We start from the raw sequence: 16,839 nt of genomic DNA, 5'->3' as shown, positions 1-16,839 counted from the left end.
TCCGCTCCGTGTGGTCGTGGTCCCAGGGGCTTTGCATATAGGGACTTAGTATGGGAACTTCTTCCGCAAGTTGGTTTTTTATAGAACCCATAAACCATAAATTTGGTCTAACAATTCGCATTAAATTCACATTTCAACGCCTGACGCTCGGATTAACTTGGCCAGAATACCTCGTTTCCGATCCTTGTGCCATGTTTTATGGACTTGGACTGCGGCTCAGTCGATTGTTTTGCTTGACACCCAATCCCAGTGCGATTCCCAAGTGCCAAATGCTGAATGCCGATTGCCCGCAAACAAAGGCGAGTTTTCTATTCCTGCCAGTGATTTTGTTTATTGGCCATAACTCTTTACCGCAATGACTTTCGGCGGCAGAGCGGCATGACAACGGATTCCCATCCGGCGCATCACATGGGGTATGCTGTTTACTTACGAAAGGGTTGTGGCGGGTTTGGAGGTGGCGTTAACGTGTTGTCAATTGCTGGCAGCGGCACAGCATGTGAGCCATTTAACACCGTGAATGTCCTTGGGGGTCAAGTGGTGTTAGAGAGATCAAGCCCCAGAACAGTCTGATTGTTTCCATAATCGGGGAATCGGACCCAAAAGGCTTTGATTTGAGTTATGTGTAATAAAGAGCATTTAATGTGTAAATAGGTATTTTGGCAAAAATATATTTTCAAACTAATAAATATTCTCGGCACATATTGCTGATTAATAGCTTCTTGCCTCAATCAATCATTTCTATCGAATCGATATATTGATTCGCAAGCCAAGTGATTAACTTAACTTTAAAGCATGGCCAAACGAAATTATTAGAAAAAACATCTTCAGCTTTAATGTTTATTATAGATGGTTCAATTTATTTTTAAGACTTCTACCTTTATGATATCCTGTAATTAAACCCATTTTTTTTTATACCCGCGAAGAGTTAAGACATACAATTATGATCAGATAATAATAAAAATTGTAATACATTTTGTAATATCAAATGTTCCTTAAAGTCAGCCATTTTGATGAATATTTTCTTGCACCCTATCAATCAAATTAAACGGGCCCCTTGTAGAGTGTCTCTAGTGTCGATCTTCGGCCCAATTCACACTTTCTTCGACGCTCCCCACATCAATCTTTTCCAGAGTGTTGTCATTGATATATTCATGCATCTCACACTCCACTTGAGATTGCGTGTGTGTCTCTGGGTAAGGATTCTGTTTGTTTTATGTGTGCATATCCCGTGCGTGTTGCCAAGTATCTGTATCTCAGCCTGTCGCTTTAGCCGTGTATCTATCTGTCTATCCAAATGTCCATTGTGATGGGCGTTTGTTTGCGAGCTTTGTCACGATTTATTCTTGTCTTTTTTCTACGCCTGAAAACGACAGAGTTCATTGTTTGCTGCACGCATTAAATGACTAGCGCAGTTATATTTTCCTATACAGATCTCATGTGTTTCGCTGGTGGCATAAATAAATCTGAAGTAAATTTTTGCAATGTGTCTCGCTCGGAAATGCCTCGTAAATCGTGCCACGGCCATGGGTCAACAGAGAAGACAGCCGTCAGTAATATTGTACTCCACGGCTTTCCTCTTTTGGCCATTCATTTTTTTTTATTTTCGGAAAGGACACGGATTTGTTGCAGCCGGCCGCAGGATACCAATTTGCCAAGGGGCAGGCGGAAGCACTTAGCGCCGCATGTTGACAGCGCTCGCCGGAGCTGATAGCTGAACTTTCACCTTGGCAGTGGCAGCATAATATTGCTCATACGCCGCATATTACACATGGATGTGCTGGCTGATCATAAATCACCCGGACGAACAATGCGTGGGCGCCAAGAGCCATTGACACTTGCTTGCCACACAGCGCCACCGAAATCCCTTCGTCCCCACCCGCTTATCATTTACCCGGAAATCCTCTGACTACTTACCATATGCGCCTGGGCACACTCGTCGATGTAATGCGTGGTGATTATCACAGTCGTGTGACCATTTTTCGTAATGTCCACCAAATGATCCCAGATGCTGCAATCAAAAAAATAAAGAGTTAATCAATTGTCATCTAGATGCAAATTGTGCACAGTGTGTATTAAGTATTAAAATAAATATATGAAGCTGAAGCTTCAGTGGAAATAAATATTATTATATACTACGTCAACTTCGAAAAAAGATAAATAACATTTTATTTTTTAAATCATTCATTTAGTACCAGTGTAACAACCATTTAGTTCTGGACTCACCTCTGACGCAAAACGGGGTCCACCCCCACTGTGGGCTCATCCAGGATGAGTAGCTCCGGCTCATGGAGCAGAGCCACCGCCAGACTCACTCGCCGCTGCTGGCCGCCACTCAGATTCTTGACAAATTTGGAGGCATTTGGCAAATTAAGTAATTTGAGAAGGAATTCTGTACGATCCTCGATGTCGCCTTTGGACATGGCAGAAATGATGCCGAAGTAGATTAAGGTCTCACGCATCGTGAACTCGCCGTAAAGGGCTATCTCCTGCAATAAACCAAAATTGGAATTCGGATGTTATAAATTTTCACCATCTGAACACCGTTTCCTTCTAAAAACACAGCCCGCTTTCCGGCTTCGCTGGTTTATGACTCCACTCCACTATTCCCAACAGAAAATTTGAGTTTTTTCAGACCCCAAATATAATGATTAAGCCTAAAAACCTTATTTATAATTTTGATGAAATATTTTTAAGGTTAGCAAGACAATAATTTATGTTTATTTTTTTTTATTTAATTAAAGGGAATCAAAATTGTTTCGTTAAAAATTGACAGCGCTGTTGCTTAGACAAAACAAATTTTAGTACAGTTGAGTTATTCCTATGGATTGTGAAATTAAAAGTTTTCCTTCTTTTCATTATGGGTAAATGTTTTCTTTTGTGCATTCACCATTTTATTGCGTTGATTTAATTTACTCGCCTCTGGGCATGGGATAATAAAAGGCACATGAAAAATGTAGCAGCTTCCAGGTGGAAAATGGAAGGTAGCAGGCGCAGTTTGGCCGAGCTCAACTCACCTGTGGCATATAGCCAATCCGGGGTCCAGGCACTCCGGAACCCCGAGATCCGGGTCGCCCGCCGAGTACCCAAATCTCGCCAGAATTAAGGCGACGTCGTCCGACGATGCAGCTGAGCAGCGTTGTTTTCCCGCATCCAGATGCGCCCAAGAGACCATATCTGCAATTGCACACGGTTAGTTGAGCTTAAATTCGTTTTCGTAATGAGCTATGGTAAACACGTATGTAAACCTACAGCAGGAGTGGCTCATATGCAAGATTCGCCCAAAATTATTATTAAAACTTAATATTTTGGAAATTAGAACCAAAAAGGTATTTCCTATCATTAATTTAAAATAACATTTTGCTAAAGCCAATACTCGTTCTTTAGTAATCTTTCTATGCATTCAATATATCGTAGAAGTGAAGTGCTGTCCTTCCCATTTCCCTTTATACCCATTCAAATTCAAAATCCCCTTTGAATTCCCAGGTTAAATTCCTTTGGATTGTGAGGAAGGATAATTACAAGTAAATCTGTAAATTCCGGCAGTGGAAAAAGGGCAAACCTATCGGAAAAATTCAACTGGCATTGGAACTGCATTTAAGTTGGGCCCAAAAGGAGGCCAGAACACTGCTGGTCAGATAGTCGGATATTTTTCGGGCAAGGAGTCGCCCGTGTGTGCATGCCGATCAAATATTTTAAGCACTCACACAAAGACTCGGCGGCAGGTGCAGTTGCCCACACAGATACAAGCCAACACACTCACACACACATAGGCCCTTACTTTCAGAGGCACAAGGATGAAAAGCATCAGGTGAAAAATCAACTGTGAATAGTTTTGCAAAAATATTCAGGCGCAAAAAGTTTCATTGCTCGGTGCACGGTATTCTCTGAGCGCTCTCTTAGTGCCCAAAGCTCCTCTTTTTCCCTCCATCGCCCATTTTCCACCCCATTTTTCCAGCGCTCTTGTCGTACAGCCCACATTTTCCACCCACACTATCTTCATGTGTTCAGGTTCAGGTCGGTGTGGTATGTGCGCCGCTTATCTCGTGTGTGGAGGAGCTGTTGCAAAATATATTTAGGGAATGTTTAGCACAGCTTAGCGCGCCAGTCAGCCTCCGCCCACCGCCCACTTACCACCCCCTAGACGACCTTACCCAAGTTGGCGTATTTTTTATTACGTGCGCAGCGCGCGAGTTTAGAAAATTGTTGGTCTGGCAGTTGGCAGTTAGATGGCGCAGGGGTCATGGGTCGAACGGTACGGGGGTCGCGGTTTGAGGTCGGTTAAGGTGTGCAGGCGGGTGTGCTGGCGGGTGAGCAGGTGTGTGTTTAGCCATGAATAACATGCAGGTCGATTGCAGGTGGGGGAGAAAGAGCCACACTTGTATAAGCCAAAGCCAAAGCAAAAGCCAAAGGGGTAAATAAAAGCACAGCTCTGGTCGGTCCAGCTTAAGGACACCCGAGTTGGCCAAAAAGGGGGTTGGTTGGATAAAACCGGTGAGTGGGAAAAATAAGCATCGAGTTGGACAATGAAGCCAGATATGATTAAATACTCCACTAAACTGAAGCACTGAGATAAAACTAACGAAAAGTGGATAATTTGTTGGCTTTAATTGGGTGTTTCATCTCAAATGAACTTTTGTGAGACTAGTTTTGAAAATATATGCGAAAATAACCTGGAACTCGCAAAACCCCATTTAACCAAAGTGAAAAAAGAGAATAGTTGTTGAAAAGTTCAATATGTTCAAACATTATTAATTAAGCTCAAAGTCAGGTTGTTAAGTTTTAATAATTCTGATAAAATTAACTTTTTAGCGTTTAAAGTAAAAGGTAAAAAAACATAAAAATGGCTTTGAATTTGTATTACAAGGATATTTTCCGGTTGCGATCGATGCATATGCTTCATTGGTCATAGCCCTTGGCAGGATAATTGAATTCGCCTGTAATGTTTTTGAGTGATATTTTTCCCGTTTTGTTCTGGCTGTCGCGATTTCATCGTCCGCTAGCCAATTCCGTATTCCCGCCCAGTTTTATTTCGGTTTCCTGTGGCAAATTCCGTTGCTTTGCATGCGATTGCCTTTTTGCATATCGCATAGCATAAATGCAATGCCATAAAGCGTTAAATGGGCAAGTGTCGTGTTAGAAGAGGTCGCTGCCGTTAAACTATGCAGGGACTCTAAAGCAGACGCTGAAAAAGTGAATTCCAAGTCACAAATTACCAACATTTACCTGCGGTGTGCGCATATTTCAGCCCCTTAGTAAGCCCTGTTTTTGTCCACCTTCAGCTGGGTCTGCTGTTTTGCCCGCAGGAAAACAGTGAAAACAAACAATAAGCAGCGATGCAGACGTTGACGTTGACGACCCGAGTTGATGTTGATATTTCAACCCATTAACCTTTTTTTTTTTGTTTTGCTGTTCTGCTGCGACGGCATTTAGTCTGAGTCTGATGCATTCCGCAATTCATTTCTGGATGGCCGTGATTGATGATTTCAACGTACATTAGTTCATTAGTGTGTGCAATTAGGTCGCCTGGCATGCATTTCGTTGGGAATGAATTATGCGCTTATTAATTGAAGACTGCCGTTGGCAAGTCGCGTGATTTGCAAGGATCATTACTTCGTATTTGATTTCAAAATTACTTTTTAGCGACAGATAAGTTTTTTGCCACATTGGCTAATTGATGTTACCATTTGCTTAATTTTACCATTAATCAAAGTTGGCTTCTCTGCATTTCGGATCACTTTATTTAGAGCAAAAACATTTTTAATTAAAATTCTAATAAGTAGTTGCTTACTCAATAGCTCTAGGATAAACTTAGCACCCATATCATTTCATTTACCTTGCCGTGACACATTGACAAGTGCACGGGTAAAAATCTGGGAGAGAAACTGAGATGGTTAGGGCGCTGAAACTTTGCACTTGACTTTAACAATTAGTTTGTGTCCTCCCCCATCCAATGCCGGAGTGGGAATTCCGCTGAAGCTTCAGCCCATTCCGCACCTTGTACTACCCCATTTCATTAGTAGGTGTAGTTGTTGCTAAGCAGCGCGTCACAGGCAATTACAGGGGCGGTAATGCGTATTTAATTAACAAGCTTACTTAGTAGTTTTCCATGGAAAATTTAGCTCATTGTTCGCCAGAATGCGAATGCGACCGAATGGCAGTAGCAGTAGAAGTAGCCGTGCCGGGGGAACGAACTAACTGACATTTAGACTCTCAACGAGTCTGTAACGCTCCCTGCTGCCTATTTGCCTGTCTAATTAAACGGTAAACTTTTCTTATGGCCATTCAATTCCCATACCGATCTGTTCAGTTATTCGGTAGTTCGGCGTCGAAAGATGTCCGTAATCGAAAGTTTTCGGGGTACTCGGAATAGAAGTCATCCATGAGTGAGTGGGATTTCTGTGTGCTTATGGACTCGATGCTAATTGAATTGTCATTGATTAATTGAGCCACGCCAAAAATGGTTCGATACTGCAAAAGCAATAACTTCCAGTCTTCTGGAGGAAAGTTATATGCTTCAGAAAACAAGAAGTCAGCCTACACAAAGAAAAACCGATTCTAAAAAGCCCTGCTCCAAATTTCATTTTCAAATTATTGTTATACAGCTACAGCTAAGGAAATTTCGGGGACTTTGTAAAAATCATATGGGTCATAAAATGGGTGGCTTCTTGGAAAAACCAGAAACTGAAAAGCAGGCTCAAGAGGGTCATGGGAATGGGCTGCGATACTGCGTAAGTTCTATGCAAGGTTGGCGATTGGAAATGGAGGATAGCCACTCGGCTGCTTGCCGGCTGAAGGATCCCTTCGCAACGTGGTCATATTTTGCGGTGTTCGATGGTCACGCTGGCAGTCAAATATCACTGCATTGCGCTGAACATCTAATGAGTACTATATTGGAATCCGAATCTTTTTCGAAGCACAAATACGAGGCTGGCATACGAGAGGGCTTCCTGCAGTTGGATGAGGATATGAGGAAGCTGTATCACGACCAGCAAGGCGGCTCGACGGCCATTTGTGTTTTTGTATCACCGGACAAAATATATCTGGTCAATTGTGGTGACTCGCGTGCAGTGATATCGCGAAATGGAGCAGCTGTCATCAGTACAATTGATCACAAGCCGTTTTCTCCCAAAGAACAAGAACGCATTCAAAATGCCGGAGGCAGTGTAATGATTAAAAGGATAAATGGCACTCTGGCAGTTTCCCGGGCCTTCGGTGACTATGATTTCAAGAATGATGGCTCAAAGTCTCCTGTCGATCAGATGGTGTCTCCGGAACCTGATATAATAGTTTGCAATCGGTCCGAACACGATGAATTCATAGTTGTAGCCTGCGATGGCATTTGGGATGTGATGACTAGCAGCGAGGTTTGTGAATTTATTAGGTCACGGCTTTTGGTGACCTATGACCTGCCGATGATTGTTAACAGCGTATTGGATATTTGCCTGCATAAAGGCAGCAGGGACAATATGACACTGCTCCTCCTACTTTTGCCTGGAGCACCAAAGGTCGATATGGATGCAGTTAAGGCCGAAAGGAGTCTTGATCAAACTATTGTGCAAATAACCAAGGAAGTGATTGAGAAGCACGAAATACACGACTTTGAAACACTTATACGACTGATGAAAAGAATGGCCATTAACATTCCAAATCTACCACCTGGCGGTGGTCTTTATGCAAAATATTACATTATAGAGCAAGCTTTCCACGAGAAATTTCCAGATACTCCGGCTGAAATATATGATTATTTTTCCATGTAGAATATTTGATGAGCACATAAGTCAAGTAAATTAAAGTTTATTAATGTTATTCATATATTTTCCAAGTGTATTCTTCGCTTCATTATCTTATTCCGAAGAAATCCTCCCATTTTGTTAGCCGAAGGAAGTGTGCTACTATGTAGCAACAGCTGTGCATTATGGCCATCCAATTGCCAGCTTGTGCTTCGCCAAAAGTAGTGGCACAACATGGCATATACTTGATTTTTTCAATTAGATACAGACGTACGCATTACGCATACGCAATGCCTGCGGACTGAAGAACAATCAAACTCATAAACCTCAGACTTGGCAACAGATTCGCAATCGGACCTTTTCTCGGCTGCCTGGTAATAATTAAAATTTGCCTGCCACAAAGGATAAGCCCCGAAAGACAAAGTGAAGGAGTGCCACAGAGGGGCCAAAATGAAAAGTTATGAACTACAGCATGGGCAATTGCTGGTACAGTTCAGTTCAGTTCAGTCCAGTCCAGTCCACTCCACAAAATCCACACCCATGTACAGTACGTGCCGCAATACACAGCACTTGACCCAAGCAGTTGCAACAGTCATAACAATGACTGCTACAGCTACTCCACTGGTCCACTGTTCTCTGCTTTTCGTTTTCAGCCCCCGAACAGCAGCTGTCCATTTTAATTTTCCAGCTTGTGTAAATAATTTAAACAATTCCATGTCCAGTCCGACAGGAATAAGGCAAAAAGAATTGCAGAGCGGAAGAGGAAAGTGCTCGGTTATTATTTGTTACCTCGACTCCCGACCAGACTTGGCCTATTACTTGCGGTTGCCGAGTCAGCATTTGTATAGCTTTCTTTGTTCCTTCCTATGTTTCTTATTTGCTCCTCGTGTTTCGTCTTCTAACCAAATATTTTTGCTAGTCAAGTGAGTCCGTTTTGTGGAAGTACACATAGAAAATAGGCTACTTAGTATGCATTCTGGATTTAAGGAAGCATTCTTTGAATTGTATATCGCGATATTCGTTTGTTAACCAATTTTTTCGAGTGTAGATTGCGGGTGCTCTGGCATGAAGAAACAAATGAAAACAATAACATGTGGCCCCGATCCTCCGGTCGTCCTGCATCCCAGTCCTCCAGTTTGGTTGGTATCTGGTTTTGAGAAGACCCTTCACCCTGGCTGGATGCACTCATGTCCAGTTTGTTTGTTTACTCTGTCTGGCAGCGTGTCTGTTGCATATCAGTGACCAAAATATCGTTATTTTCCTATAATTTAGACAATTTTCCGAAGGTTTCGCATATTCAAATAGTTTCTCTTGAGTTTTTGTTTTCATTTTTAGACTGGCTTTTGCCATTTTAATCAACTTTTCTTGGATGCACGACAATTGCTTATTAAATGGCAAAATCAGACAGAGAGTTTGTTCTAACTTCGGACTGTCTGGTCATTTGGTTTATGGAACTTTGGCCAAATATTTGACTTTGGCTCGGGCCGGTCGACAACATTTGCAACATTTTTCTATTTGCTTCGTTAACCGCACACGAAAAAAAAAAAAACGGTCTTCCTGCGACTGAATGTTTGCGAAAACTTTGTTTGCCGCCCGTTGCTGGCCATAATGCTAAACTTTCTTGCGTTCAAATACATTTTTTTGCTGTTAGTCGGACTCTTTTATTTCATTCCTTTTGTCAAATGCAGACCAAACCAATTACAAAATCCACACAGCCAGGGAACCAACAGAACTGGGCCATCAGAGGGACGTGCAAAGTTTGGCTTGCAAACAATTGCAATTTATTAAGCCAAGAGCCAAGCAAAGCGCAAACAATGTCCGTGTCCATGTGGCCAGCATAATTAAAAGTAAGTTCAATGCGCTGCTCCAGACAACGGAGATAGTCAAGAATCTCGACGACTAGAGATGAGCAGAGAAATTTCAAATATTTGCAATTTAATTTGCATTTAAACACAATTATTGCGAGAGATAATACAGTTTAGGAAATAATTACATTTAATTTGGTTACCAGCAGAAACAAGAAAACGAATTATAAATGAATTGTGGTCAAAGGATAGGATGTGAGAAACTTTCCGAAAATCTCAAAGACTTTAAAGAGTTTTCGCTGATAAAAAAAAAGGAAGTCCATAAAGAATTAATATCAGCTCTAAGCTTATTCTAAGAATAGAAATGATTGGTTAGGATTTATGAAGACAGGAACTTAGTGATGTCGCTTTAGTTTTAAATTTTTCTCGAATTTCTATTCAGCAATCTCATCAGGTTTTTTTCGACCTAGCTGCATCTCTCATACGCCCTCTTGTACGAACTTAATATGCATCGAAGCTCTTGTAAGTTGTAATTATGTTGCAATAAGTTGGCCCGGCTCGAATTGCGGGCATTGCTAATGCGCTGGTTACAAGTATGTGATCAGGCACTTCGATTGCGAATTTGTAAGGAAAGTAAATGCAGAAGAAGGACCAAACAATGGTGCCACTGATTAGTTCTGAATTTACTGCTGATTAAGATGCTTTTCAAAAGAATTCACTGCCCACTCTGTTCAAATGAACTTTCCCAACAACTTTTCGCGATTTCCCCGTATCTGTCTGTTTCAGAGGACCCTGTGCTCGTGTACCCGCTAACTTTCTGTTGAATTGGCAGTTTATGAAAAATTCAAGGACAGACATTAATTTTGTGCTAACTTCTAGGGGCAAGTCTATATAAATTACACGAAATATCCCTAGGTCATCCGGAAGGAAGAAATACATTTAAAAGTCAGCAGCAAAGATGAGCAAATTTATCAAAACTGCTGAGCTTGCTATCCCATTCGGCTTTGTATTTATTAATCAATATATGTAAATAGAATTCATTAAATTGTTTTTTACGAGTTCTTTAAACCGAACACATTTTTACATTAACACTCTCGACAAATGGTTTTATACCATAAGCCTTATGTTAATGAAATCACCTATTTTCTATTAAATACGTAAAGAACAAAAACTGGTTAGTTTTTGTGAGAGTTAATTTATATTTGTTCCCTAAATAAAAAAAAAGGTTAATTTATTATCTGATTAAACACACATTGTGTAGCATACCTCTAAGCATATTTAAACTGAATTTTACTGTTATTTCTGCTGCCCATTTTCAAAATTTAATCAGTTGAAACCACTTAATTACGGTATAGCGTTTTGCCTTCCTTTCTTTGCGCGCACAAATGTTCAGCCATTTCTATTTCGCAAAATAAATCACAGTGTAGGCCTTTTGTTTGGGCATTTGTTTACAGGCTAAATGAAATCATGACAATGTAGCGTGAATCAACAAAATCAGCTGAAAGACAAATTGCATAGAACACGCAGCAGCATCGAGTGCAGCTTCAAACATCGGTTGTATCTCTGTATATACATATGCCAATTACTATTTTTTGATGTCGTAAGCCTCGATTCATTGCAGCTCTATTGACAAACTAAACGGATCCGAGTTACGTCCGTGTGGGTATTTATTTAAATTTATCGCATTGAGCTGTGCGTGCGGATGCGAAGCCAATTGGAAAATTCCCATGCAATTTGGACGCGTAGATTCCATGTAATTAACAATTTAGCGATTGCAATGGCAGCCATTTTGTCAGGGGTGCATAACAATGAGCGAATAAAATTCATTTGCTAAATAATGCAAATTCAGTTTTGACGCACATAATTCCATTTTAATGGAAATTTTCTACTTAGCACTGCCGTTGTTATTTTTGCGGCTCGCCTGAGGCGATGCAGAATATAAATAAAGGTGCTGGCCAACGTAATTTAATTGCTTATTTTGCCATTATGGCCATGCAGGCTTCTGTAGTTTCGTATTTATGTAATATTTCTGCCGGAAGTTGCGCATACGCCATGTTGAAGGAAGGTCAGACAAAAAAAAAGGCCGCCAGTTATGTGCCGTTAAATGGGGAATGTATTCTAATGGTGGAAATAAAAAGGGTGCATGGCATCGCAAGAAGCCAGCTAGTTAAAGTTTTATCCTGCCTGACAGCCTGCACTATTTTATTTGCCCAGCTACTACACTTTAAATATTTATTTCGCCCCAAATAGTTGTAATTTCTTGCCTCCCATAATCCTTTTGGGGTAATCCCCTCCTTATCAAAGGACATAAAGTGTGGCACACCTGATTTATACACGAAGTCCACTTTACTGGAAAATGAACATAAAAAATCAGACAGCAACTATGTATCTGACTGTCCAGTCATGTTTGGACAGCGATCTACACTTGGGAAAAGGACGACTAAAGACATAGAAAATAGGTTAAATTCATAGATTACAAGCAAGTGTTTTTTCGAACTGATTTCATAATTAATAAGTATATTAGACATTTTTAAGTATATTAAATATTTTTGTATGCTTTCACTGTACTATTTTATATCGATTCAGGTCTCATAATCATAGGTATCGGTGCAGTGTACAAGTCGCTTTTGGTGAGAGAACGCTTAACTTATTAAATGCGCACACTCCGTTTTAATTACTCACACACATAACCGTGTGTGCACGTGTGAGTTGCTAATTGCGGGTCCATACACACACATGCCAGCCGAGCACAATTTTAATGCGCACTTCCGTTTCCGCTGTAATGCCTGCGGCATAGTTTATTTTTATAACCCACAACACGGGACTTCCACTACCGCCGCCTCCTTTTGCGGTGCGTAATTGTTAATTTTCAACAGCGCATACTATGCCGCACTGAACGACTGAGTGACTGACTGACTGACTGACTGAAGGACGGAGGGACTGAACAACTGACTGATGGATGCATCGGTATCACAAGAAAGAGAGCCTGACATTTTGATATTGCTGTGCACAGCAAATTACCAGCATTTTAAGTGCGTGGCCGCAAAGAGGAAAAGCGTTAACACGGATAAACATTGACAGCAGCCGACCATTCCGCATCAACCGCAGTATTCACGGGAAAAAATCACAATCTTTCCTGGTGTTCATCGTACGTCTTTGTATGCTATAAGAGATAACATTTCGACATTCATTTATTATTATAACGAAAATTTGTACCGTCAACAATCTGCATTACACAATCTATCTACAAGTAAGCCAACAGCTGTGAAAGCAGTCTTAAATACTTGCAAAATTTGCCTCAGTGCACTTGAATGGTCTGGGAAAAAGGTCGAGGGAGTGCGGAAAGCCAAGAATGAAGCGCAGCTTAAGCAAATTAAGCACAAAATCACAGCACTGACAGCAAATGGATGGGCAAACAGAAGCCAAGGAGGGCGCATCAGATCTCGAGATTCAGACTGCAGAGCATTATGCAATTATTTAAACATTTCCCAGTAATAGTAACAGCAGCAGCAACAGCGGCCACTGGGCTTAAGCAAATTGAAATCGTCGCATTCTCCTAATTGCGGCCAACACTCAAATGCCGCGTCCTAGCTACCCATGTAAAGTCCCAGGCCAGGATACGCCGAGTCCTGTACGGGTTTCTTCCCCTTAACCGCCCGAAATTCGTTTCATTTCTGGATAATTGCTGCTTGAATTTCAATTCGAACGGCTGGCTGGCTAGGGGGGTTGCCTTAAAACGCTGCTGAATGCTCTCGGTTATCCTGCACTTGTCACAGCCGCAATGCAAATTGAATTTCCAGCGAACCAAATTGGGGCGAAAGCCGCCAGCAAGATATCCTAGCGCTGCATTTTAGCTCAACTTACGACACCATAAGTGAATAACAGTCTTTTGGGCCAGAGATATACATTTTATCTATTTAAATATGTTGTAGTCCTTTGAAGGCTTTAAAATATATATATATGAGATTTTGAATATTTTTAAATTAAGTCCTAGCCTAGGCTAGTTAAGTAACTGCAATGCTCGATGGCAGGCAAATATATGCGGAAAATTAACATTTTACCTCTTGGGCAGAACTAATTTTCTATGCCACCTAACCGAGGGGTTGTGCGGGAAATTCGATGACGATGGCTATAAAGTTCGACGACGTTTTGCCTTCTGGCGCGACCAGTACTTCAGTCCTTTCAATCAGTTAATTATTGTTTTATGCCGCTTTGAATCGTTCAAACGGACCAAGTGCTGGGGAAATGGGAGAAAAAACACAAACGCGCCAAGTGGGAAGAGAACCCCTTGTGTTCTTAGACGAAGGCAAAAACCAAAGCAAAATGGACGCATACTTTACAATTAATTTGCCATTACGCCGGAATCTTGAGGCGAGGGAACTGCGGATTGTCCTCTGCCATTTTTAATCGATTTTCATTACGGACTCGTTTGCCCGGTCCTGTCTGCGTTTTTCGTCTTACCCTCGCTCGTCACTCACTTGACGCTTCAATTGGCCCTCTCTAAATGGGCAAACAAACTCCCGACGTGGCGCGATGTCCTTTCCCCCAGTCCCCAGCTCTCAGCCCTCGCCAACCGTTGGATGCCTAATTTGACTAATAAGCTGGCCATTGCAACGGCTGTTGAACTTCCGGCGCGACGGGGATGTGGCTGGATGGCTAAACCTTCGGCCACTTTTGGTAATTATATGCCAAAACAGTTCAACGGCGTTGAAGCGGCATTTGGCCTTTACACAAAAAAATATTTGAATATAAGGACGAAGGATATTGGTCCAGATTTCAAATAATGCACCAAACTTCTTTGATAATTACAATATACTTTTAAAATTATTATAATCTGGCCTGTATGATCATTTAGTAACCTCCACAATTTTTCCGAAAAGTAAGTCTTTTTTTTTTTTGAGTGATAGCTTTTAAATAACACCAAATTTCAAGTTCTTCGCTGATTTCCCTTTGAGTGGCCCTTTTCTGTTGGTTCTTCCTTATTGGTTAATCATTTGCCATAAGATTTTAATTTCCGCTTTTTAATAGGAAATAAGTCTATCGTTGTGGTCTGGGCTGAAGGGACTAATCCTTGCCGCACTCTTTGGGCTTTCTCTTTGCCTTTTGAATATTTTTCAAGAATTAAGCGAGACCTTAATTGGTTTGCCAGCAGCCAGAAGCTGTCAGTCACGATTAAGATTTCCCCATAAAGGGTTGTTCCGATCTCCACTTCCCCGGAGAATTCTCTGGGTTTATTGGGTTCATTTAACGTGACAATATCTCAAGAACCACGCGTGAACGACACCAGTGACAGAGCACAAATTACCAAAAGTGATATGATTGCCAGCAAGACAAAGTGGTATGGCTAAACGATTTGACTTGCCATCAGCCACTCGAACTTCAAATTAGGCACAGCAAATGGTGCACACAGAAAGAAAAAAAAAATCTTTTAAAAAATATTTAATTTTGGTGCTATTAAAGCCTATCTATCATCCAACAGTTCCAATGGGATTATTTATGGCTAGAATAGTTTTCAGTGCATTACTGGGTGCTGGTTTATTTGTGCTGGATAAATCGTAGTCACACACGCAAGTCGGAAGGCAGCTAGGAGTATTGTAACTGGTCAAAGTCATCTGGGTGGTCATCGATTGACGGGCCAACAGGGCGTATGAGTTGCCGTTGAAAGCCATTCAATAATTTACTAATGTCTTGTACTCCGGGCTGTGATTGCCGGGCTGTGACTGAGGGAAATCAAACTTCATCAATAGCCGACACTGAAATAATAATTGGATTGACGCACTACCTCAGATGTAGGTCCGATTATTTCCCGGTCAAGCATTTTCTTACGCAAATATAGTTCAAATTCACAAGGCGTTCCGCCGACATCAACAGTATAAGGTTAAACAAACTATTGATTGGCACGTTTTGTACGGCCTAATGACCACATGCCATGATGGCCAATACTATTGAGTCCGGTGCAATAAATGTAGATTTGTTTATGCATAAATCGGTCTGTAATTAGTAGATAATGATTTTGCTATTGACCTCAAATAACTATAGACTCGAGTCGAGATAAATTACCCATACACGTGAAGTCAATTGCCGTGTTTAGTTTACGATATCGGCTAAATATAGTTTGCAACAAATAGCATTAAAACAGTTAGAGCTGCATTCTGGTGAATTTGACCATGTAATTTTAGTATGGTTCAGTAAAAGTAATTTTAAGCTCTTTGTTTATTGTCGGAATAGTGGTATGTTCTTAGTTTTCCTTTTTCTTTAGTTCTGCAATTAATTTTAATTTCCCCAAGTCAATTGTTAGCTAGTATGTCCATTTGTACCACTTGTTTACTTTGGCAGTTGTTTCACTTTGCGGTGTTCTTTTTTACAATCGAATTACACTTATCAACATAATAATTGTGAAGGCCAAGTCAAGTATCAACGACTTTATTTATAACTTTCAAATGAAGCTTCTATTACGCACAAATAAAACTTGTGATTGCAACATAGTAGCAAAGAAAGAAAATGACACTTAATGTGGGGCCTTTACGTGTACGTCATTTATCACATATTAATTATAAACCCATTAAGCTGCTCTGCAAAATGGTTTACACTTAACCTCAGCCTTGGCCCTGACTTTGTATTGAATAATTCAATAACAATTTAAAATCAATTAAAAGCGGCTGGCGGAGATTAAAAATCTCAGACATTGGACAAGTTTATTATGTGTGCCTGAACTCAATTTAGCGTTACTCATGGTCCATTAATTCGCCATTTTCATGGTAGGTGCAATAAAGTGCAAAAAAAAAAAAAATCAAGCGAAACACAACCAAAAGTCGACGCCGTCAAGGACCCAGAAAAAGGGTCACTTCCAGTCGAGAGGAGGGACCAAATGGCAACCCGGCAACTGTCTGGACCCCTCTCAACGACCAATTACAACTAAACAGCTTTAATTTAATTTGAGCCACCCAGCCTACCTACCCGGCCCACTGTGCCCCACCCCGTTGACCCGATCCCTCCTGCTTTCGGCCAAGAACAATGGCGCGGATGTAATGTTCGCATTATGCTCGTTCACAAATTGTAAGCAGCCATTATGTTTCTTCGTGTTGCCCATGTTTCCCCATCCTCTGCGTTCTCGGAAAACCCCTTTCCCCTGAGCTTTTAGCATTGTAATGCCTTTTGGTCCTGGAAGCAGGGTCCCCGCCCCAAAACATCGCCGTGTTCTCCATTGTTCCACACTGGTCTGTTCAGTGCTTTTCACCCGCCCAGTGGGCTCAGGTTCTCGTATGTCAAAATAATGGCGGCAACGGGCAGTCATTGTTATTGTC

The 16,839-nt window shown here is 41.2% G+C and overlaps 2 protein-coding genes across 3 annotated transcripts in view; one reads left to right on the top strand and one right to left on the bottom strand.

The window, feature by feature from the left end:
- osy (oskyddad) overlaps positions 1–16,839 on the bottom strand; it is a 44,234-nt gene that overhangs the window by 10,501 nt on the left and 16,894 nt on the right. For both annotated transcript variants that reach the window (NM_001300613.1, NM_001038982.2), the window contains exons 3-5: positions 3,015–3,174; positions 2,224–2,486; positions 1,915–2,008 (exon numbers count right to left, since the gene is read on the bottom strand). In NM_001300613.1, coding sequence (NP_001287542.1) covers positions 1,915–2,008; positions 2,224–2,486; positions 3,015–3,174 — 517 coding nt within the window. The remainder of the gene's footprint in view (positions 1–1,914; positions 2,009–2,223; positions 2,487–3,014; positions 3,175–16,839) is intronic.
- On the top strand, positions 6,615–7,798 carry Nil (Nilkantha). Its single transcript, NM_143215.2, has one exon. It carries the CDS (start codon positions 6,642–6,644, stop codon positions 7,755–7,757), a length of 1,116 nt encoding a protein of 371 aa, NP_651472.2. The 5' UTR covers positions 6,615–6,641; the 3' UTR covers positions 7,758–7,798.

Source organism: Drosophila melanogaster, chromosome 3R (assembly GCF_000001215.4).
Source record: "Drosophila melanogaster chromosome 3R".
NCBI lineage: Eukaryota > Metazoa > Arthropoda > Insecta > Diptera > Drosophilidae > Drosophila > Drosophila melanogaster.
The sequence above is the reverse complement of the archived record's forward strand: the minus strand, read 5'-3'. Positions and strand labels throughout refer to the sequence as shown.

Excerpts from the sequence above, each read along its gene's own strand:
- Nil (NM_143215.2), top strand. The coding sequence starts at position 6,642 with ATGGGTCATAAAATGGGTGGCTTCTTGGAAAAACCAGAAACTGAAAAG.